Source organism: Peromyscus californicus, unplaced genomic scaffold (assembly GCF_007827085.1).
Source record: "Peromyscus californicus insignis strain IS unplaced genomic scaffold, ASM782708v3 Scaffold_6__1_contigs__length_162567912, whole genome shotgun sequence".
Lineage (NCBI taxonomy): Eukaryota > Metazoa > Chordata > Mammalia > Rodentia > Cricetidae > Peromyscus > Peromyscus californicus.
In genome coordinates, this window is record NW_026294584.1 from 83,999,437 (window position 1) to 84,024,259 (window position 24,823).

At 40.0% G+C, this 24,823-nt stretch overlaps 1 gene segment (V, D, J or C); it reads right to left on the reverse strand.

Annotated features, from left to right (window-relative positions):
• Window positions 1-4,079: 4,079 nt before the first annotated feature.
• LOC128099602 (immunoglobulin kappa variable 1D-16-like) lies at window positions 4,080-4,612 on the reverse strand. The segment is given in 3 exon segments: window positions 4,080-4,117; window positions 4,150-4,440; window positions 4,558-4,612. Coding segments are annotated over 3 exon segments (384 nt in total).
• Between the last annotated feature and the right edge of the window lie 20,211 nt (window positions 4,613-24,823).

Here is a 24,823-nt window from a genome sequence, read left to right on the forward strand (position 1 = left end):
CAGGGTTCTGTTGATGTTCAGTGGCAGTGAACAGATTTTACATCCAGCAGCATCAGCCTGGACTCCGAAATTGTCGCAACTTACTACTGTTGGCTTTACTGGTGTATCTTTCCCACATTGGTACAAGTCATAGGCCACTCAGAAACACAGGAGTGTGAGGCTGGACTGCTACATCTGATCCTGAGCTACAGCTACATGGGCTGAGAATATTTTTCAAGATTTAGCCTGGCTTTAGAGGACACCATCAGGTTTTAGTAGAAGCAACATCCTAAATCTCTCTTAGTCTTTTTTGCTTCTGTAGCATAGAAACAAGTATTCTGCTTACGATTTCATAAGCACATAGGTTACCATGTATTATGCATCTGGATTATGTCATCAGCTGTGTCCTTACAACAAAATGAAGGCAGTTTAGACATGAAAACTGGAGACTCATCCAACACAAGAATTTAGAATCTACATCATATTCACCAACAATGCTGTATCAGACGGTCAGCCAAGTTGCTGTTCTATGGAAGGAGGACTCAACTTATTTCTTGTAAGTCAAGGCTTACTTGTGGGGGTGGTTGTCTGTGCTTTACACCTGAAGCACCATTTCTAGTAGGAAGCAGGTAACTGCTAGGTACCTGCCCCCCCCCCAGGGGTGGCATGGCAAAGACAGGTACTCCCAGAGTCCTGGGAGGAGTATGTGCTCGCTCTGTCTTGGAAACCTTTTGGTCTTGGATGCTAGTGATGCAGATCAAGGCAGAGTTCTCCAGAGAACCTCGTTGGACAACACCCCACCCCTCCTGGATCCTGAGACCAACTACTTTATGTTTTTTGTGAGTTAACCCAGAATAAATCACTTTATCAGACAGATTCCAAGGAATTTTCTCATTATGTACCTGTCAATGAAAATGTAAAATGACTGCGCCTGTGTTCCTGAAATTTGTCCTTGTGTCCCAATGGGGTGATAGTGGTGATTCCATAGTCCTTACATCCACCCATGCACCTATTTGTAGTTACTGGTTGATATTGCATTCTACTACTTTGATTCTCAAATCACACTAAATGGCTAAAAATTAAGCAAATCTATGGGGAATCTTACTAGAAAGAATATTAGCTAAAAAGTTTTCATAAACCAACAGATTTTAATCTATATAAACAGGCAGCATCTTAGAAATAAAAATTAGCACTTTGTCATCTTTACTATTTGCATACCAAATCATTTACATGTGAAAGAAGAGGCAAGTTTTAAAAATCAACCAGGTAATCAATTTAATTCCTCGTTTTCTGCTCACTATGTTGTTGTAGAATATTATTTTAAGATGTGTTACATTTTTTTATGTAGTGGAACATTTGTTTGAATGATGCAAAGATGTGTTGCATTCTTTTATGTTGGCTTTGTTTAACTCTGTGTAGCTGTGTTACTGTGTCTGCCTAAAACACCTGATTATCTAATAAAGAGGTGAACAGTCAATAGCAAGGCAGGAGAAAGGACAGGTGAGGCTGGCAGGCAGAGAGAATAAATAGAAGGAGAAATCTTGGTGGAGAAGAAAGATCAAGAGAACAAGGAGAGGAGGACATCAGGGGCCAGCCAAATGGGATAATTTAAGTTAAAAAAGCTGGCTAGAAACAAGCCATGCTAAGGTGGGGCATTTATAATTAAGAATAAGCCTCCATGTGTGATTTATTTGGGAGCTGGGTGCCAGGCCCCCACAAAAGAGCACAACAATCAACAACATTTTTGTGTTCCAATGTGGGGCTAGAGTAAAAGAAAATCCAACCCTATGTGACTAAATAAGGATGGTTGGCTTGTTTTTAAAAGTCTACTGTCAAGTCTCCTTATTACCAGTCCTTCCAATATTGTATTTCCCCATACCATGTTTTCTATAATATCCTCAATTCACAGCCCTGCTATATTACATGGAAGTCTTACACATCTTCATAAAGCTTCATGAGCTAATAGAGTAGGAGCTGGAAAATCACCAGTGTTCTATATCAGAGGTCAATGAGAATCAAGACCACATCATCAGATTTCCTGAAAATGTCTGGAAAAAGCAGTATGGGGATCTATGTAGTGAGCACTAAGAATTTCCTCCTCCTCCTCCTCCTCCTCCTCCTCCTCCTCCTCCTCCTCCTCCTCCTCCTCCCCCTTCTCCTCTCCTTCGTCTTCATCTACAACTTCATCTTCTGCCATTTTTACTATGTTAATCCTATCTACCCATGAGCATGGTAGATCTTTCCATTTTTCTGATATCTTCTTCAATGTCTTTCTTCAGAGACTTATAACACAAGTCTTTCACTTGCTTAGTTAAAGTTACCTCAAGGTATTTTATATTATTTGTGGCTATTGTAAAGGGTGATGCTTCTCTAATTTATTTCTCAGGCCATTTATCATTTGTATATAGGAGGGCTACTGATTTTTTTGAGTTAATCTTGTATCCTGCCACATTGCTGAAGGTGTTTATCAGCTGTAGGAGTTCCCTGGTAGAATTTTTTGGGTCATTAATGTATACTATCATACCATCTGCAAATAGTGAAAGTTTTCCTTCTTCCTTTTCAATTTGTATACACTTGATCTCTTTTTGTTATCTTATTGCTCTAGCTGGAACTTCAAATACTATATTGAATAAATATGGGGAAAGTGGACAGCCTTGTCTTGTTTCTGATTTTAGTGGAATCACTTTGAGTATCTCTCCATTCAATCTGATGTTGGATGTTGGCTTGGATGTTGGCTTGCTGTAAATTGCCTTTATTATGTTTAGGTATGTTCCTTGTATTCTTTATCTCTCTGAGACTTTTATCATGAAGGGATGTTGGATTTTGTCAAGGGCTTTTGCAGTGTCTAATGAAATGATAATGTTGTGTTTTTCATTCAGTTTGTTTATATGGTGTATTATGTTGACCGATTTTTGTATGATGAACTGGCTTACCCCAGTGATCAGATTGGTGAATACACTAACTGTCATCATAGAGCCTTTCTCCACTAACAGATGGAAGCAGATGCAGAAAGCCACAGCCAAACACCAGACCAAGCTCCAAGAGTCCAGTTGAAGAGAGAGAGGAGGGATGCTATGAGCAAGGGCATCAAGATCATGATGGCAAAACCTGTAGAGATGACAAAACCAAAGTAGTGGGAACTCGTGAAATTGGCATTAACAGTTGTGGAGCCTGCATAGGACTGGGCTAGGTCCTCTGTACAACAAGACAGTTACGTAGCTCGATCTGCTTAAGGGTTCCCCTGGCAGTAGGAGTAGAATCCATCCCTGGTGCATGAGCAGGCTTTTTGGAGCCCACTACCTATAATAGGACACCTCACACAGCCTTGAGGCAGAGGGAAGGGATTGGACTTGCCTCTGCTAAATGTACCTCCTCATGGGAGGCCTTACCTTCTTGTAGGAGGGAATGGGGGGGTGTTGGGAGAGGGAGGCTAGAGGAGCTGGAGGAAGAGGGATATGTAAAAATGAATAAATATTTTTCTTAATAAAAATAAAAAAGATAGAGAAAGATGTATTTTTGTCCAAGTTTTCAGAGGTTTCAGGATGTAATAGGAGGGAAGGCGTTTAGAGTAACTCTGCTAATGCCATGCTGGGTGTAAAAGCAAGAGCTGGAGTTGAACTAGCTAATGATATCATATACCAATTTCTGCCTCCTCCCATTGAACTACTTCCTCCAGGTTGGGCACATATAACTAATGTCTTTAGTTCCTACCATAATATTATCTAAAGCTTGTTAGACAGTATTTAAAATGCAAGCTTTAGTACACATTGCAGCATCAAAACATAGCACATCACAAGCCACACAGATGTATCCATCCAGAAAATGGTTTCCTGAATTAAAATAATCTTTCATGGGGTCTCATTAGAGGGAGATTTTGCTGTGTGCATTGCAAGGCAAGCATAGCCAGGATTGCTCAAACATAAAAGAGACTGCTCTTAATTAAATGTGAGATATTTTTCATATCTGTGCTCTTGAACCTAAGAGGAGGAAAGTTAGAAGCAGAGGGGACCCACTGACAGTCCTCAGTCCTCCCAATGACCTTCAAAACTCATCAGAACTGAAAACAAAATAATGAGAGGAGCAGGCACTAGGGGGAGCTATTAGCTGAGCTCAGTCTTACTCCCTGCACCATAGGGAGGTTTATGTTATGACTTGTATCACTGTGTCAACAGCTCTGATGCTGTAGACAGTAATAAGTGGCAATGTCTTCAGGCTGCAGACTGCTGATGGTGAGAGTAAAATCTGTCCCAGATCCACTGCCACTGAATCTTGATGGGACTCCTGTTTGCAGACTGGATGCCTTATAGATTAATAGTTTAGGAGCATTCCCTGGTTTCTGCTGGTACCAAGCTAACCAACTATTAATGTTTTGACCAGCATGGCAGGTGATGGTGACTCTGTCTCCAAGAGATGCAGACAGAATTGTTGGAGATTGTGTCATCTGGATATTACATCTCACACCTGAGGTTGGAAACAAAACAATGATACAGTGTTAACCATATTGTAAGTTAACTTCCATGAAAAGCCAGGCAGCTTCACAAAACTGGCTACACAATTCTCCCTTTTTGTCTCCATTACCTGAAAAAGAGAGCAGCAGCAGCCCTAGGAGCTTAGGAAGCATCTTCATGTCCATGCTGTATCCTCACTGAGAATGACTTCTGAACATGGTGGGGACAACCACTGAATAACTTCTCAGAGCAGTGGGCGTGCTCTGGCCACATGCAAATCAGCAGGGATGTACAGGGCTGAGGTTAGTTGCAGGATTGCCTGGACTCATCTAAGGGACTCAGCATAAGCACTAGAGTCCCCAGGTTTCAAGACAGAGGCATAGAATAGATTTGCCTTCAGACAGCAAGTTCTTTACTATGGGTCAAAGAACAATATCAGCATAGGAATTTGTAAGGGCTTTGTTGTTTTTATCACTCCCTTTTACCCTATGTTTTTCTGTCATATATTCACATTAAGGGTAGTAACTGATCTGAGATATTTCCAGAAATTTAAAGAAGCTTTATCTATCCATTAAGTTGTTTTTTAAAATACAAATCTATAAACTTTATCATAAAAATTTTGCAGATAAATAACTATAATACACCAAAATTAACCACAACAAAGTCAGTACAACTCAATGACCTTTTATACATTAAGAATAGAAGCTGTGGATATTCACATTAGATTTTATGCTTTCAAATGTCTTTTATGAACTTTTCCATCAAGAAAATTCAAAATATACATGACAGAATTAGAAAAATAAACAACTTTATACCCTCTTTCATGACTTGTATCTATTTCATTTATTTCATTTTTGATTGTTGATGTCATTGATCACAAAATGATCATTGCCCTGATACTCTGAAGATCTTGAAATAAGCATGACGAATATTTAAAATCCTTGCTGAGTCATCTCCTCCTAAGCAACCTCCTATTCCTTCATCCATCAGTGCTCTGCCAAGCTAATTTCATCAAAGCTGTCCAATATCAGGAATCTTCTCAGTTCCCTGAGCTCCCTTCTTAGCTTGGTTTGCATTGTACATATTTAGTGGTATACTTTAGATATCTCAGGATATTATCCCTACCTTTCTGTCCTCTCTTTACATAATCCACCATTTTCAAAACTGGAGATCCCCATTAAAAATGCTCATTTCACTCTTCTTTGGTCTATGTTCTCTATCATATGCTACTATTACCAACTCTGCCCCAGATCCAAGAACAGCATACTTTTCCATGGCTGTGTTTAAGTCAGTGGAAATCAAGTAAGGAGAAGGGATAAATATATAGGAATGAATGTGAAGGATGTACATTCTGGAGCTGTGTCCAGAGTATAGTCACTATGATGTTCCAACCCAAGTGTTATGATATTGAATGTTAAAGGTAGATGACCAAGACATTTGACATGAGGACAGGATTCATATGAATGAGGGTCCCAGGAAAGGAGCATTCTTAGTGTAATAAGCAACCAAAGCCCATCTCTTTCTATGTTTACACCCTATGTTTGTCACTCAGAGATAAATTTTATTTAAAACTGCAGATCTTTTCATACCCCAGAACTGAATAACTATCATGATTTGGGACATCTATATTCTACTTTCCTTTCTGACATTTAGTAATGTTTTGCATTATTTATTAATATAGAGCATGATTAGCTGTATAACACATCAAGAATTCTACAAATACTGGAAGTGAGTAGACATACTGTTGGATCTGTCTAGAATCTCAAGGGTCATTTCTTATAAAGAAGGAAGATGAGTAAGCACACGTTGCCTGCTCTACGCTGCACTCCCTGGCAACATGTTAGTGATGGTATAGTGGAACATGCCTGGAGATGTGAGGTAGAAGGCCATGGTTTTAACCAGTTCTACACACGTTCTATGTTAAGTGTGTGTAGCTACTGCTCAATGCATGACCCTACGTAAATGGTACATGTTGTATTCCTCACTATTAGGGTGAGAAGATCCCAAGCACACCTGGACATCAGCCTCTTTATCCATCTTCAGGACAGTGTCTGTTACCTCCTAAGATAATTTCCATGTCATGTATAGAGAAAGAATATAAAATCTGGATAAAATGAGGATCTACAATTGAATACTTTGATTCTAATGTTTCTGTTTGTTCCTTAGTGTCTTGACCAATTTAACAGTAAGAGTAACAAGCTGTGCCTTCATCAAGCGCACTGTGTAGCCTGGTGACTCCAGGGTCTCACTGACAATTGACCATGATGGTCATACTGGTGTTGCAACTAATGTGTGGAACTCAACTATGATTGTCTGGGGGCCAGACAATCAATATGTTTTTATTTCAATTGTCCTCTGTAGATCAGATTTCAGGTGCATGCACATCCAACCCCATCACCTCACTCAGCTGGAATAACCCAAAAGCATTTTAAATGACAATTCTAGCCATTCTCTTTGGAAGTTTACAAGCTAAAGAGACTTTAAATCCATTTTTCATTCCTCCTCACTTTGTCCCTTATCTCCCAGGAATTTTGCACCTTCTCATTACGATGTTTTCAAGGAAATATTTATATTTGAAGGACTCAGAGTAATGCAACAGATAAAGACGCATACTTCATGGGTGTGTTTAATTTGATAGTATCTGATATATTTAACAAAGAAATAATTATAAAGCTGTATGATAACTGACTTATGTCTTAACTTTTTATGTAAATGTTACATTTTTCTTGTGTTCATTCCCTTTGCCTTTTTAGTGAAGTTTGCCAAGAAGCCAAAACCTCACATTTCTACCGCATTAATAAAATTATTATTTTTTACAGTGATGTTTTTAACAGTTACACATTCACTCATAATTAGTCATACTCATTATAGTATGAAATAGAAAACTGTTTGATCAAACTTTTAAAATTGTATTTTAGGGGCACACATTTCTTTGTAAACACATATACACAGCTCTCAATTTCTTATGATACTACTTAAAGTGGTTCTACAGAACTTTTCTTTATTGTCTTCTGAAAGTTTACATGCTCAATAGAAACCTTATTTCAAATTGTAAATGTCCATCCTTGCTGCTGAGCAGTGGCAGCAATCCATAGCTGAAAACTGTGGTACATTACAGGATACTCTATATAATGAGCTGCATGAGATATTCTGCAATGTTTTGCTGTGGGATGTTCTGTATGTTACATGTGTTGCTCTGATTGGGTAATAAATAAAACACTGATTGGCCAGTAGCCAGGCAGGAAGTATAGCCGGGACAAAGAGAAGATAATTGGGGGAAGTGGAAGGCAGAGGCGGGGAGACCTGCCAGCTGCCGCCATGACAAGCAAGATGTAAGGTAAGTCACGAGCCACATGGCAACTTATAAATTAATAGAAATGGGTTAATTTAAGATAAAAAAGTAGATAACAAAAAGCCTGCCACAGCCATACAGTTTATAAGTAATATAAGCGTCTGAGTGATTATTTTATACGTGAGTTGTAGGGCTTGGTGGGACCTGGCGAGAAGCTCGATATGTGTGTCAAGTGAATTCTTGACTTATGCTATTTCTGATCTACATTATTTTACATGATGTATTCCCATTGTAAGATACAGTATCTGTGAAACATTAACCATCTTCCGGCAAGGGGCAATACTAACACACATTTGTTCAGTCAATATCACCATATTTAGTGCTGAAAAGCACTGTAACACTGTGAATAAGACAAATAGGTTCACCTGTGCCCTCACCAGCAGGGTTGACACTACTATGCTGCCAAGTTGAGGAGTAGGACTTGCTCCTCTGAATGCTGTAGGCAGCAAGAGTTGAGGAGAGGCAAGTTTTGGTCATCTCTTCCCTGACCACATTGCATGACAGATGAGAAATGGGGCTAGCTCTCTCACATTTATGCCCTCAGGGTCAGCTCACCTGCATCATCACCAACAGGATCAACTTTACTGAGCTGCCCATATGAGATGCAAGACCTACATTTCTGAATGCTCCAGCCAGTGAGAGGCTAGGTCAGCTTACCAGTTCTGACTCAGAGCCAGCTCTCCCATATGCTACAGGTGGTGAGAGGTAGGGGAGGGGAGGACATCTCCCCCTTGTTCACACAACTATATAGCAGATGAGGGTTAGGACCAGATCACTTATGTTAACATCCTTGTGGCCAGCTTACCCCATCTGTCAATAGGGTCAGCTCCACTGTGCTGTCTAGGAAAGGTTCTTGGCCTGTTCTTACTACCACTGCAGTTGAGCTATGAGTTGGCCCATCCCATCATCTACCCCATCTATGATCTCCTGGCACATGTGAAAAGGCTGGTCCTTTAGAAGCCAAGTTACAGAATCTCCATGACACAGGACAGCAACAGGATATCCAAGAGGAGCCTAAGTGAGGGCCCAGTATTGATGATGCAGCAAAGACCAGAGACCTTAAACCAAGTCAATGACTTAATACAGTCAACACTTGTAAGTAACAATATATGGGCTAAAGGACTGTGTGACTCACTGTGTCACACTATAGCTTCTACAATGAGATCTTTCTTTCCTCTTTCCTCTTAAATTTTATCTTGTTTTATCAAGGGAAGGGATGCATTTACAGGGGTAGAGGGCAGGTGGGAAGGGGTGGGGAGAAGGTATGGGATTGAGATGCATAGTTTGAAATCCACAAAGCATCAGTAAAAAGTTAAATTTGGAGAGAGAGAGAGAGAGAGAGAGAGAGAGAGAGAGAGAGAGAGAGAGAGTTCCCCAGGCTCTTGATCTACTTAGCCTCCAGAAATGCCTCAATGCATCTGACTGCTACTATGGCCTAAGCACATTTCATTGACACAGCCACCGGAAGCTAATGACCAAGAAAATTCACAGTCTTCATAGTGAGAGAAAAGTTGCTCCCAGATGCTCACACCTGTTTATAAAAACAACCCTGGCTCAGGAGGATCAGAAGCTCAAGACCCTCCTAAAATCATCATGAGGCAGAATATTAGGTTCATGATAGATGCTACAAAATCAATATTTATGTTTCTTTTTAGAAATGAGTTTTTCTCAGCATGTGACTTCTGTGGTAATATCTCTGAAAATAACTGAGTGTCAGATAATCCACTGGCATACTGTTATTTTTTAATTTTATTTTATAATTTAATTTAATTTTACATATCAGCCACTGATTCCCTTGTTCTCACCCTCCCGGGCCCCCCCCCACCTTCCCCCCAGCCCCCCCCCCCCATTCCCATCTCCTCCAGGGCGAAGACTCCTCTGGGGATTGAGTTCAACCTGGTAGATTCAGTTCAGGCAGGTCCAGTCCCCTCCTCCCAGGCTGAGCTAAGTGTCCCTGCATAAGTCCCAGGTCCCAAACAGGCAGCTCACGCACTGAGGACAGGTCCTGGTCCCACTGCCTGGATGCCTCCCAACTTTGGTGATAGGATGGCCAAACACCCTAATTGTCGTGCTAGAAATCTCATCCAATGACTGAGAGAACCGGATGCAGAGATCTACAGCCAGGCCCCAGGTGGAGCTCCAGGAGTCCATTTGGAGAAAAAGAGGAGGGTTTGTATGAGCGAGAATTGTTGAGAACAAAATTGGAAAAAGCATACTGTTTTTTATGTGCCCAGGGTCATGTGATTGGACTGGGGTAGATGAGCAAAGCCTTAGGTAAGCAGCTCTCAGAAAAATAGGGTGGCAAATCTGGGGTCACAGGTTTTCTGACATACATTCCAATCATCCTCAGATGAACTTTGAGAAGAAAGTTCCCACAATACACTGAAGTATAGAATCTGTCATCCACGTCGATCAAGCCTAGCTATCAAAACAAAACAAAACAAAATAAAACAAAACAAAACAAAACCAAAGCATGTGGGTATACTCTAAACCAGTAGAGAGAGCAACATTGTAGAGAAAAAGACACCAAAAGTTTCTGCTCTTTAACAATTTAAATAATTACAAGTAAGCAAAAGGACACATGTTTATGAGCCAAAAACATCTTCACCTACACTCTGCTGTTTGCCTACTTACTCCTCAGAAACCACAGATGGCTCAAACTTGCTTTTAAGATAAAGTACTAAGAGAAGAGAAGTTTGTAGTCAGAGACAGAGACCAGACAACAAGACGGATTTGTTGGTGCAAACTCTTAACTTGTTGCTCCTTGGTGTCATGGGTTAGAAAGAAGGGAGGCTGTAAGCTCAATCTCAACATGTTTTTCCTCATGGATATTTTAGTTTAGAAAAAGAACTTTTCCTTCCTCTCTTCCTTCTTTCTTTGATTCCTATTCTCCTTTTCTACTTCTTTATTGTCCTTTTCTTCTTTGCATAGTGTGTGGTATAAAGAGACACTGGAATCTTGTTTTCTACTCACAGCTATCTCTTTTCACCTTTCCCTCCATCACATAAATGGAGAAATAGCTGTCATCCAGTCTCCAGCATCTCTGTGTGCTTCTCAAGGAGAGAGGGCCAGCTCAAGTGGAATGGCAGTGAGTCTGGGACCTCTTATGCTCTTACAATCTTTCACCCTCTCAGGACCCAGCTGCTTCCCCCTCAGAGGCTGCAATATGGTCAAGAGTTTGACTGAAAGTGACTTATCAAATACTGCAGTTTGATCACAGAATTAAAATTAGGCTTATTCAGCAAATATGTGACAAAATATTCCAATATTACTGAAGTGGAAGCAGGGCTAAGTTTCACTCAAGGTGTTTTAGCAGCCTCTTCCTGCAAAGGAAAAAGAAAATGTATAGACGGAGCTAATGTGATAAGAAAACAAGAGGCCTCATCTTTAAGGCATCCTGTCAACAGTAATGTTTGAAAGTTACAGACATATACTTTTCCAAGCAAAATACATATCATCCAGAACCACAACTTCACCAAACTGCATTTACATCAATCTCCAAAGAAAGCAACCAGTTTATTCTAACCCATGGTTTTATAGCACCCTCCAGCATGACAAAATTACCTGAAGACATAATGTAGTAGCAGCAGTCTAACAATCTAGCTTACAACTGAATTTGTGTAATAAGCAGTGTCCTTAAAATAACATTTCTTTTTACCCCAACCTCCTATTTACTATCTTATGCATATACATATGCTACTATGTTTGTAATAACAATCAGATGCATCATGGAAAAATGACATGTGCACTGAACAATCAAAAAAACATAACTTATGAAAAAGAATGAAAACAGAATGTGTCTTTCTGAATAACCTTGTACTTTGACTTCTAACAATCTGTTTTGCCTAGTAGCCCCCAGGGATTCCACACATCAAATTTACTGTTGGCTCCTCACAAGGCCAAGAGATTGCCATGAGTGGATTAGACCTTTCCAAGCAACAGATCTTCACCTCAGCTCTGTGCTCTCTGTTCCTCTTCAAATGGAATGAGAATGAATGTGGAATACAAATCTTCTCCAGGCTACCTCATGTAGAACATGCCTAGGGATACCAGAGGATTCCATCGTCATATTATTGGTGTGATAAAAGACTCTGTATCCAAGGAAAACTGATTCTTCACTTAAGAATTCTTCTTTTTCATATATATATATATATATATATATATATATTAAAGAGTCATATCTCTTAAAATATCTTTTAAATAAAAAATTTATGTTATTATAGATATGAAAATGAGTGATAACATAACCTGGTTTCCAGTTACTTGAATGTATGTGTATTGGGCACAGAAAAACTCATCTGAAATTTCATCTTATTTAGGAACCATGTGTTTTTGTTAACACCATTTTCCAGGACATATTAGTAAATCATGGAATGGAATATGTCTCTCCTTGTGGTCAGAAGTTTTTCTCGGGTCCTGCCAAGCCCCTGCAGTCCTGCAGTCTGCTTATAAAGTAATCATTCAGAGGCTTATATTAATTTTTACTGCTTGGCCATTAGCTCAGGCTTATTATTGACTAGCTCTTACACTTAAATTAACCCATACTTCTTATCCATGTTTAGCCACGTGGCTTGGTAACTTTTATCAGTTCTGCCTTGTCATCTTGCTTCCTCTGTGTCTGGCTGGTGACTCCTGAGCATACAGAACTTCTCACAGCACCTCCCCTTTTCTATCTAATCAAAAAGGAAGGTTTTAACTTTAACATAGTAAAATTATAAATAATAGAACAGTTATCAAGCAAGAATTACAGTTACAATATCTAGTCTATATCTTTTGTATTTGGCAAAATTAAAGAAAATATTCTATATATCCTATATTTATGAGTCTAAAGTTTCATATCTAATTTATTTTTTATCATAACCAAAGAAAATTATAGCTATCTAGTCTTCAACTACATCAAAGACCTCAGAAGGATATAATATTACCTAAGTAAACAGGAAATGCATTGTAAGTGACTTCTAAAATTCTGGAAATGACAGAGACAGGTGCCTGCCTGGACAGTCATCCAAAGTTCCTCTGCAACATTGGGGTATCCATCTTCAGCCCATAGGTGTAGTCTCTCAGTCACTTTTTCCTATGTCCTGTAGAATATCTGGAAGTTTCTTCTGTGAAGCAGAAACCTGAAGGACAATCTTGCCTTGCAAAATTCAGTGGTCACTTTCCTGTGGGTCCTGAATGTCCAGTTTATACAACATATTGTTAATCAGTCAACATAATGGCATTTTTTTGCCTAGTGGCTAACTTTTGCCACAAAGAAAGGAAACTCTATTATGAATTTATTCAGTGCCCATCATTCTCCTTGAAGTAATTGGTGCTGCCAGGAGCAGACGTGTCTCATTGTCCAGAAAAGTGTAAGTTTTTAAAAACATTATAAATGCCATATTCTGTAGGTCTTTGAAGTGTTTGAAGATTGCCTACCTAATTGAAATATATCTATGCATACCTAGAAAACTTAACTAAGATGACCATAAGTTTATTTATCATAGATGACTAATTATTAATCTGTATATCTCAACTATACACTATAATTTCAAATGAGTTGAACTAACAAAATACTTTAAACAAGAGTAGAATTATACATACAGTATAACAAAATTAACTTTAAATTTGTATCCATAAACTAAAATCCATAGCAATGTAAAACATTTCTAAACAAGTTGTTGCTCTTTAAAAGTAGATTGAATAATCTACCATTTTATCCTATGATATCTATATCCTATATTTCTATATCATATCCCTCTTTCTTTTTTTAGAAAGAGATTGACTATGACCAATAACAATTTGTACCCAACAACCTAAACAAAGACAAACATCTATAATCCATTTTTTGGAAATGTGGGCATAGTGGTCTTGGCTACTTCCTGCTGATGGGGGGGGGTGGTATTCTTACAGATATCCTGAGAAAATTAAGAATTTTAGTTAAGTCCTGACTGGAATAGTCTGTGATGCTATATTCTCTGAACCAGTTGCCTTGAAGCTGTTTCTGGATGTTGGATCATCTGGGTCATGGTGTCATCAGACACCTTTCAGGGGGGTCTTGACTGGTAAAACATGATGTATCTTAACCTGGAACAAAACAATAGCCTCTTGCTTCCTGTGAAATCAAAAGCAGAGCTCCTTTCCAAAGCAACATATTTTTAGATCCAAATCCAGATTTTGAAATCAAGATACCTTTAAAATATACATATTGAGTTAACTGAGCAGTCTTCATAATTAAATGTCTTTCTGCAGTTAAAAATCCCAAAGACAATATAACCCACACTGTCTGTGTGATTTCCATTTTTATGTGGCTTACTTTTATTACTTTTACTTTTTTTTAAAGACTTTATTTTTTTTTCAATTTTTTTTTTTTTATTAATTTATTTTGCAATACAATTCAGTTCTACATATTAGTCACGGATTCCCTTGTTCTCCCCCCTCCCGTCCCCCTCACCTTCCCCCCAACCCCCCCCCCCATTCCCATCTCCTCCAGGGCAAAGCCTTCCCCACAGACTGAGGTCAACCTGGTAGACTCAGTCCAGGTAGGTCTAGTCCCCTCCTCCCAGGCCGAGACAAACAATCCTGCATAGGCCCCAGGTTTCAAACAGCCAACTCATGCAATGAGCACAAGATCTGGTCCCACTGCCTGGATGCCTCCCAAACAGATCAAGCCAATCAACTGTCTCATCCATTCAGAGGGCCTGATCCAGTGGGGACCCCTCAGCCATTGGTTCATAGTTCATGTGTTTCCATGCATTTGGCTATTTGTCCCTGTGCTTTATCCAACCTTGGTCTCAACAATTCTCACTCATATAAACCCTCCTAATTCTTGCTAATTGGACTCCCAGAGCTCCACCCGGGGCCTAGTCATGGATCTCTGCATCCAGATCCCTCAGTAGTTGGATGAGGTTTCTAGCATGACAATTAGGGTGTTTGGTCATCCCATCACCAGAGTAGGTCAGTTCGGGCTGTCTCTCGACCACTGCCAGCAGTCTGTTGTGTGGGTATCTTTGTGGATTTCTGTGGGCCTCTCTAGCACTTTGCTTCTTCCTATTCTCATGTGGTCTTTATTTACCATGGTCTCCTATTCCTTGTTCTCCCTCTCTGTTGTTGATCCAGCTGGGATCTCCCGCTCCCCCAAGCTCTCTTTCCCTCAACCCTCGCCTTTCATTACCCCCACTCATGTCCAGGCTGTTCATGTAGATCTCATTCCATTTCTCTGTCATTGGGTGATCCCTGTGTCTTTCTTGGGATCCTGTTTTCCAGGTAGCCTCCCTGGTGATGTGAGTAGCAGACAAGTCATCCTTGTTTCATGTCTAGTATCCTGCTATGAGTGAGTACATACCATGTTTGTCTTTCTGAGTCTGGGTTACCTCACTCAGGATGATTTTTTCTAGATCCATCCATTTGTCTGCAAACCTCATGATGCCATTGTTTTTCTCTGCTGAGTAGTATTCCATTGTGTATATGTACCACATTTTGTTTATCCATTCTTCAGTTGAAGGGCATCTGGGTTGTTTCCATGTTCTGGCTATTACAAACAATGCTGATATGAACATAACTGAACAAGTGCTCTTATGGTGTGGTTGAGCATTTCTTGGGTATATGCCCAAGAGTGGTATAGCTGGATCTTGGGGGAGATTGATTCCCAATTTTCTAAGAAAGCGCCATATTGATTTCCAAAGTGGTTGTACAAGCTTGCATTCCCACCAGCAGTGGAGGAGAGTTCCCCTAGCTCCACATCCTCTCCAGCATAAGGTGTCTTCAGTGTTTTTGATCTTAGCCATTCTGACAGGCGTAAGGTGGTATCTCAGAGTTGTTTTGATTTGCATTTCCCTGATGATTAGGGATGTTGAGCAGTTCCTTAAATGTCTTTCGGCCATTTGAGTTTCCTCTGTTGAGAATTCTCTGTTTAGTTCTATAGCCCATTTCTTAATTGGACTGTTGGGCATTTTGATGTCTAATTTCTTGAATTCCTTATATATTCTGGATATCAGTCCTCTGTCAGATGTGGGGTTGGTGAAGATCTTTTCCCATTCTGTAGGCTGTCGCTTTGCCTTGTTGACCATATCCTTTGCTCTACAAAAGCTTCTCAGTTTCAAGAGGTCCCATTGATTGATTGTTTGTCTCAGAGTCTGTGCTACTGGTGTTCTATTTAGGAAGTAGTCTCCTATGCCAATGCGTTCAAGACTACTTCCTACTTTCTCTTCTAGCAGGTTCAGAGTAGCTGGATTTATGTTGAGGTCCTTGATCCACTTGGACTTAAGTTTTGTGCACGGTGATAGATATGGATCTATTTGCAGCCTTCTACATGTTGATATCCAGTTTTGCCAGCACCATTTGTTGAAGATGCTTTCTTTTTTCCATTGTGCACTTTTGGCTTCTTTGTCAAAAATTATATGTTCATAGGTGTGCGGATTAATGTCAGGGTCTTCAATTCGATTCCATTGGTCCACATGTCGGTTTTTATGCCAGTACCAAGCTGTTTTTATTACTGTAGCTCTATAGTAGAGCTTGAAGTCAGGGATCGTGATGCCTCCAGAAGTTGTGTTATTGTACAGGATTCCTTTGGCTATCCTGGGTCTGTGAAGAATTGTGTTGGTATTTTGATGGGGATTGCATTGAATCTGTAGATTGCTTTTGGTAAGATTGCCATTTTTACTATGTTAGTCCTGCCTATCCATGAGCATGGGAGATCTTTCCATTTTCTGACATCTTCTTCAATTTCTTTTTTCAGGGACTTAAAGTTCTTGTCATATAGGTCCTTCACTTGCTTGGTTAGTGTTACCCCAAGGTATTTTATGTCATTTGTGGCTATAGTAAAGGGTGATGTATCTCTGATTTCCTTCTCCGCTTCTTTGTCCATTGTATATAGGAGGGCTACTGATTTTTTTGAGTTGATCTTGTATCCTGCTATGTTGCTGAAGGTGTTTATAAGCTGTATCAGTTCCTTGGTGGAATCTTTGGGGTCGCTCAAGTATACTATCATGTCATCTGCAAATAGGGAAAGCTTGACTTCTTCCTTTCCAATTTGTATCCCCTTAATCTCCTTATGTTGTGTTATTGTTCTGGCTAGAACTTCAAGTACTATATTGAATAAGTATGGGGAGAGTGGACAGCCTTGCCTCGTTCCTGATTTTAGTGGAATTGCTTTGAGTTTCTCTCCATTTAATTTGATGTTGGCTGTTGGCTTGCTGTAAATTGCCTTTATTATGTTTAGGTATGTTCCCTGTATTCCTGATCGCTCCAATACCTTTATCATGAAGGGGTGTTGGATTTTGTCAAATGCCTTTTCTGCATCCAGTGAGATGATCATATGGTTTTTTTCTTTGAGTTTGTTTATATGGTGTATTACATTGACGGACTTTCGTATGTTGAACCACCCTTGCATCCCTGGAATGAATCCTACTTGATCATGGTGGATAATTGTTTTGATGTGTTCTTGGAGTCTGTTTGCCAGTATTTTATTGAGTATTTTTGCATCAATGTTCATGAGGGAGATCGGTCTGTAGTTCTCTTTCTTTGTTGTATCCTTGTTTGGTTTAGGAATTAGGGTAATTGTAGCCTCGTAGAAGGAGTTTGGTAATGTTCCTTCTGTTTCTATTGTGTGGAACAATTTAGAGAGTATTGGTATTAACTCTTCTTTGAAGACCTGGTAGAATTCTGCGCTGAAACCATCTGGTCCTGGGCTTTTTTTGGTTGGGAGACTTTTAATGACTGTTTCTATTTCGTTAGGGGTTATTGGACTATTTAAATAGTTTATCTGATCTTGATTTAACTTAGGTATGTGGTACCTATCCAGAAAGTTATCCATTTCTTTTAGGTTTTCCAGTTTTGTCGAATAGAGGTTTTTGAAGTATGACCTGATGATTCTCTGGATTTCCTCAATGTCTGTTGTTATGTCCCCCTTTTCATTTCTGATTTTGTTGATTTGGATGCTCTCTCTCTGTCTTTTGGTTAGTGTGGATAAGGGCTTGTCTATCTTGTTGATTTTCTCAAAGAACCAACTCTTTGTTTCATTAATTTTTTGTATTGTTCTCTTTGTTTCTATTTTATTGATTTCAGCTCTCACTTTGATAATTTCCTGGCGTCTATTTTTCCTGGGAGACTGTGCTTCTTCTTGTTCTAGAGCTTTCAGGTATGCTGTTAAGTCTCTAGTGTGAGATTTCTCCAACTTATTTATGTGGGCATTTAGTGCTATGAATTTCCCTCTTAGTACTGCTTTCATAGTGTCCCATAAATTTGGATATGTGGTGTCTTCATTTTCATTGATCTCTAGGAAGTCTTTAATTTCTTTCTTTATTTCTTCCTTAACCCATTGGTGATTCAGTTGGGTATTATTCAGTTTCCATGAGATTGCAGGTTTTCTGTAGTTTTTGTTGTTGTTGAAATCCAACTTTAGACCATGGTGGTCTGATAGAACACAGGAGGTTATTCCAATTCTTTTGTATCTGTTTAGATTTGTTTTGTGGCCAAGTATGTGGTCAATTTTAGAGAAGGTTCCATGGGGTGCTGAGAAGAAGGTATATTCTTTTTTGTTAGGATGGAATGTTCTGTAGATATCGATTATGTCCATTTGAGTCATGACATCAGTTAAGTCCTTTATTTCTCTGTTAAGTTTCAATTTGGGAATCTGTCCAGTGGTGAAAGTGGGGTGTTGAGGTCTCCCACTATTAGTGTGTGGGGTTTTATATGTGATTTAAGCTTTAGTAATGTTTCTTTTACATATGTGGGTGCCCTTGTGTTTGGGGCATAAATATTCAGAATTGAGACTTCATCTTGGTGGATCTTTCCTGTGATGAGTATGTAATGCCCTTCTTGATCTCTTTTGATTGATTTTAGTTTGAAGTCTATTTTGCTGGATATCAGGATGGCTACACCCGCTTGTTTCTTAAGACCGTTTGATTGGAAAGTCTTTTCCCAGCCTTTTATTTTTAGGTAGTGTCTATCTTTGAATTTGAGATGTGTTTCTTGTATGCAGCAGAAAGATGGGTCCTGCTTTCGTATCCATTCTGTAAGCCTATGTCTTTTTATAGGTGAATTAAGTCCATTGATATTGAGGGAAATTAATGACCAGTGATTGTTCATTCCTGTTATTTTTTGGTGGTGATGTGTGGGTACTTCTATACGTTGGGGTTTACTGCTGTGGCTTTATCTGTTGCCTGTGTTTTCGAGGGTGTATCTGACTTCCTTAGGTTGGAATTTTCCTTCTAGTGCTTTCTGTAGGGCTGGGTTTGTGGATAAGTATTGTTTAAATCTGGCTTTGTCATGGAATGTCTTGTTCACTCCATCTATGGTGATTGAAAGTTTTGCTGGGTATATTAGTCTAGGTTGACATCCATGGTCTCTTAGTGTCTGCATTACATCTGTCCAGGTTCTTCTGGCTTTCAAAGTCTCCATTGAGAAATCGGGTGTTATTCTGATGGGTTTGCCTTTATATGTCACTTGGCCTTTTTCCTTTGCTGCTCTTAATATTCTTTCTTTATTCTGTACGTTTAGTTGTTTAACTATTATGTGGCGAGGGGACTTTTTTTGGGGGTCTAGTCTGTTTGGTGTTCTATAAGCTTCTTGTATCTTCATAGGCATTTCCTTCTTTAAGTTGGGAAAGTTTTCTTCTATGATCTTGTTGAATATATTTTCTGTGCCCTTGAGTTGGTATTCTTCTCCTTCTTCGACCCCTATTATTCTTAGGTTTGGTCTTTTCATGGTGTCCCAAATTTCTTGGACATTTTGGTTCATGACTTTGTTGGCTTTAGTGTTTTCTTCGACTGATGAGTGTATTTCTTCTACTGTATCTTCAACGCTAGAGATCCTCTCTTCCATCTCTTGCATTCTGTTGATTATACTTGCATCTGAAGTTCCCAATCGTTTTCTCAGATTTTCTATTTCCAGCATTCCCTCTGTTTGTGTCTTCTTCATTTTTTCTATTTCCCTTTTCAGGTCTTGGACTGTTTCCTTCATTTGTTTCATTGATTTTTCTTGATTTTCTCTCAGTATTTTATTGTTTTCTTCCAGGACTTTATTGATTTCTTCTAATTTGTTTGCCCTTTCCTCTAGTTGTTTACAGCGTTCTTCACATTTTTTTGTCTTTTCCTCTACGCAAGCCTCTAGCTTCTTCATGATGTCATTCATAAGGCTGTTTTCTTCTGCTTCTTCCAATTTCTGATGTTCAGGTCTAGGTGTTGGAGGAGGGCTAGGGCCTGGTGATGCTGTATTGCTATTCATTTTGTTGTATATGTTTCTGCCTTGACGTCTGCCCATCTCCTTGTGGTTCGTTCTTGGCCTTATCCGCACACTTGGTTCAGACAGACCAGTGTTCCAAAAGGGAAGTCAGTGTTCCAAAAGGGAAGTCCGGAGCAAGATGGGAGCTGGGGGCCGGCCTCTGAGTCTCAGGAAGAGGCTTGGGGCTCAGGCGGATGGGCGTGGGGGCAGGGCGTGGAGACTGCAGGGTCTGCCAGGGGTCTTGGAGAAGGGGATCCTTCCCGGTGGGGCTAGCAGGGAACCTGCCCGGTGGCCAGAACCTGGGGCCGAGTTGGGCAGGTCTTCCCTGGAGTGGCTGGTGCCCAGGGATGGGGTCTGGGGCAAGGAAGGGTACTCACCAGTGTTCCAAAAGGGAAGTCCGGAGCAAGATGGGAGCTGGGGGCCAGCCTCTGAGTCTCAGGAAGAGGCTTGGGGCTCAGGCGGATGAGCGTGGGGGCAGGGCATGGAGACTGCAGGGTCTGCCAGGGGTCTTGGAGAAGGGGATCCTTCCCGGTGGGGCTAGCAGGGAACCTGCCCAGTGGCCAGAACCTGGGGCCAAGTTGGGCAGGTCTTCCCTGGAGTGGCTGGTGCCCAGGGATGGGGTCTGGGGCAAGGAAGGGTACTCACCAGTATTCCAAAAGGGAAGTCCGGAGCCGACTTTATTTTTTAAAACTTTCTGTTTCTTTATATATCTATCTATCTATGTCTATATATAGATAGATATAGATAGATAGATATAGATATTCTTTATATATTCCTTTTCCTCTCTCTTCCAAGCCTAGGTATATTGTAACATTGTAAACCGTTAAGAGGTTTATTTAATCTGAATCTGTTTTATTGTGAATCTATTACTTTAAATTGCAGCATGACTAGGACTGAAATGGCAGCTTTGGCTGCTGGCTCTGCCCACCTCAGCTTTCCAATGTGGCAGAACTAAGTTTACTGCCAGCTCTGGGGGAACCATGTTCATTGCTGACTCTGTGAAGTAGTATGTCTATGCTTCCATCCAGCAGTGTGTAGCCTCCAAACCTCTTTTTTTTCTACTAGCAAAAGCTATATCCACCACACACCATGCTGCTCCACTTGCAGATGCCACTGTGTACAGTGGCAAGACTCCACCATGTTGCACTCAAACCCATACATCGTGAACCTGCCATACTGTAGCTCAAGTCCGAATGCCACAGCATCTCTGTGCCTTGGCATCTCTATATTTCAGCCCACAGGAGACATGAAGTAGAAAGCTGTTTAGGGCTCTGTTATTGTGTGTTTTCAAGCCCTTTTAAAACTCTTTTAAGCCTTATGGAAGTTCAAGAGTCCCACATTGGTTTGCCAAATTGTAGCTGGAAGTTTTTCTGTGTCCTGCCCAGCCATGTGGTCTTTCAGCTGCTTATAAAATAATCATCCAGAAGATATATTGACTTTTTTCATTTTTATTGCATTTCTAACTTATCGCAGTGTTCTTCTACAGTTTCTAGCCATGAAGGTTATCTATAATGGGGGCAGGATCACCATCAACTTCAAAAATAATAACAGGTTTCCTTCTTAAAAATAGATCCCAAGCCACTCTTCTGAAGTTCTCAATTATGACATCTCCAACTAGGCACCAGGAATGGTGTAGTGAGAATTGTACTCAAATAAAAAGTAATCCCACCTTGTTCCAGACCACCACTGAATTGTTCTGCATTGGAGATTTTAGCCAGACAGAGCCATTCTTCCCAGAGTGATAGCAGGTTACAAGGTTAGTAACACCCCTGATATGAACTGGAACTGAGTCACCGTGAATATAGGGCTTCCCGCAAGTCTGTTATGCCACCCTGCAGGTACTCTGTTGCTCTGACACTAGGTAGTAACATAAGTCCAGGTTTACTTTAATTCTGTTATCGACCTAAAACTATACAAAATAGGAGCTTAGTGTGAAAACTGTCCCAAGTCTGTGAATCTGAGGACAGCAACTTTTCCATACCTCTATAAGTGATGTCACAAATACTCATTTAGTCACTAAGGTGAACTAGTAACCTCATTTGTTGGCTGTTTGTGTCATCGAAATTTGGAGACCAATGTTTACTATGAATTTTCCTGGGAAATCCAGGGATCAATTCACAAACATCTCAGTGACAGTTTTCCAGAAAACTTTTCCCTCATGATCAGAAGTGTGGAGACAACCAATACTTATTACTGCTCAGTGTGTCCTGGACAGCATACTTTTACATTTCTAAACATAATACCAGCTACATCACCCATAGTCATGAGCAGAAGACTAGGGTGTCAATGCAAGGTGTGGATTTTGCCTTCACATGAAGAAATACATCACAATAATACTAAAATTCATTTTATGCCCAAAGTTCTCATACTACCACTTCAGTGAACAAATGACAGCAAGTTATTCACACAATCTATACATTGATTGGGAAGTTAGGATTTCCAATGAGCCAATTTGCTAAGGCTTGAGGATGCATCAGTTTTCAAGATTTAAATATTTCTCTCTTAGTGAAATATATGCAAAATAGACAGACATAGAAAACAATTTTATTTTGTATTTAATTTTATTTGCAGTCGGTTGTTGTAGGTTGAATATCTGAGAGAAGAAGCATTCATCCGTGTATTACATTCCATGCATACAGGAGACCAGGAAGCATAAGAACATGAAAATTATCCAGCTTTGCTCAGTCAAATAAAGGACAAATAGAAGAGGGTGTATTAGCACCGCCCACCCTTCACTGGCCTCTGAAGCCTAGAGAAAGCAAGGTGGGTAATTGCGGTAAGGCCCTGAAGTTTAATAGGGAACTGGAAAAAATTTAATCAAGGGTTTTTGAAAGATGAAATTTAGGGAAAGCAACACCTCTCAGCATACCTGATGAGATCTCAGAGGAATAAATGGAGGAGATGGAGCCTGAAGAAAGATAGGTGCCTCAGAAAGCATATGTTGAAGTTACATGTGCAGAGACCTACATTTTAAAGATCTGTTCATTTTTATTTTATGCACATGGGTGTTTCACCTGTATATAAGCATACACATCATCTGCGTGCCTGGTCCCCAGAGATACCAGCAGAGCATGTTGGATTCCTTTGAACTGGCATTATAGGTGGTTGTGCCACCATGTGGATACTGGGAGCTGAGCCTTGGTCCTCTGCAGGAGCAGCAATTGTTTTTGACCTTTAAGCCATCTTTCCAGTGATGAGAACTATAAAAGAAAAAACATTGTATGTAATATTAAGAGAGAGAAACAGTACTCCAGAGTGCAGAAGTCACAAAAGAGGGACAGGAGAAGGAAGAGGATGAGGTGAAAGACATGTAAGAAGAACAAGACTGATTGGGATTTTAGAAGACACCAGTTTTCTTCTGGAAAAAAAGACCCAGAATTTTGCTAAAATGCTGGTATATGACATATATACGATTAGGCTTCAAAAATTGTGTAGTGAGACCTGTTCCTGAAATCATAGAGCAATCCCATTTACATGGGGCAGAACTAAATGGCATATTTCTTGGTCTTGAAGCACATGATAGGATGTGGGTAGGATTCCAACAATCCCCTTTGGAGATAAGCCCCAATAGTCTAAAGATCTAAAAATCGCATTTTCCTAAATTAGTTACTGTAGAGACAAGGTCTTTAACAAATGGGCCTTTAGAGGATGTACAACATCCAAAATGTATCGTATATTATCTTTTTTATTTTCTTCACCATAGGAAAAATTCCTAAAATCGATCCTGTGTTTAATCAGTGCTTTAGTGAATGAATAAATGATTCAAATGAACGAGGGACTCTCCAAGACAAACAATAGCAATGGCCTGTGAGCACTGGAAGTAATTTGATGAAAATAAAACCTGAATTTTGCTAAGCTATCAGATCAATGACCAGCAATGTTCACATCTTATTCAGGAAATAACCCAGAGTAAATGAACAACAGATTGATTTATCTCTAATACATTTTGTAGTTAAATAGAATATATTGATTTGCACCTTACACAAGAAGTGCATATGCCAGCTGGGCCACCAAATTTTTGTGTTTAGAACTTTATCACTGTGGGAGGAAGATCTGTAAACTACGTGCAGTAATGAACTCCCAAGTCCCCAGGCTCCACCCTGCAGAGTTTTTTCATGAAATCTGTTTCTGATTCATTGCCACTGAATCTACCTGGTACCCGAGAAAATCTACTGGAAACTCTATAGATCAGGCCCAGTATACTATGTCTTGGATTCTGCAGGAACCAAAGGAAATAGTTGATTCCATTGTTATATACAGGACTCTGACTACATCTCCAGGAGACAGAAACTGGCTCTCAAAGGGGGGCAGGGATGGAAAGTAGAGTCTGGTACATTATGACATCTCAACTGATACCTGAAACAACGGGAAAATTACAAGGTCATTTACATAATTAGAAGTTTCTGTTCATTAGTCTTTGCTGTATTATCTTTTAGCTCATACCCCACAATATCAATTTTCTAAAAGAGCAAGTATTTATAAAAGATAAGTGCCCTCTAAGTGTAATCTCCACCTCTCTCCCTTTTTTCTATGTTATAATTTATAGCAAAGCCCAACTTTTTCCTCATTCTGAGGAAAGACACCTCATTCTGAGTTGAACTGGAAATAACTTGGACAGTCCAGGCAATTTCAGCCTGACTTTTATCTCAGACTTGCCAGGGGGGGCCTTCCAACAAAGCGATATGCAAATTCCCTGGTGGGTGCAATGGAGTGAGACAAACTGCCAGGCCTAGTGGGAATAAGACACCAGGGGCCTGGTGCCTCTCCTCTGAGCAACCTGACACAAAGTTTTTTCTGAGCCACAAAGAATACTAGTCAGTAGAGTTCAGACCTGCTTCCTCAG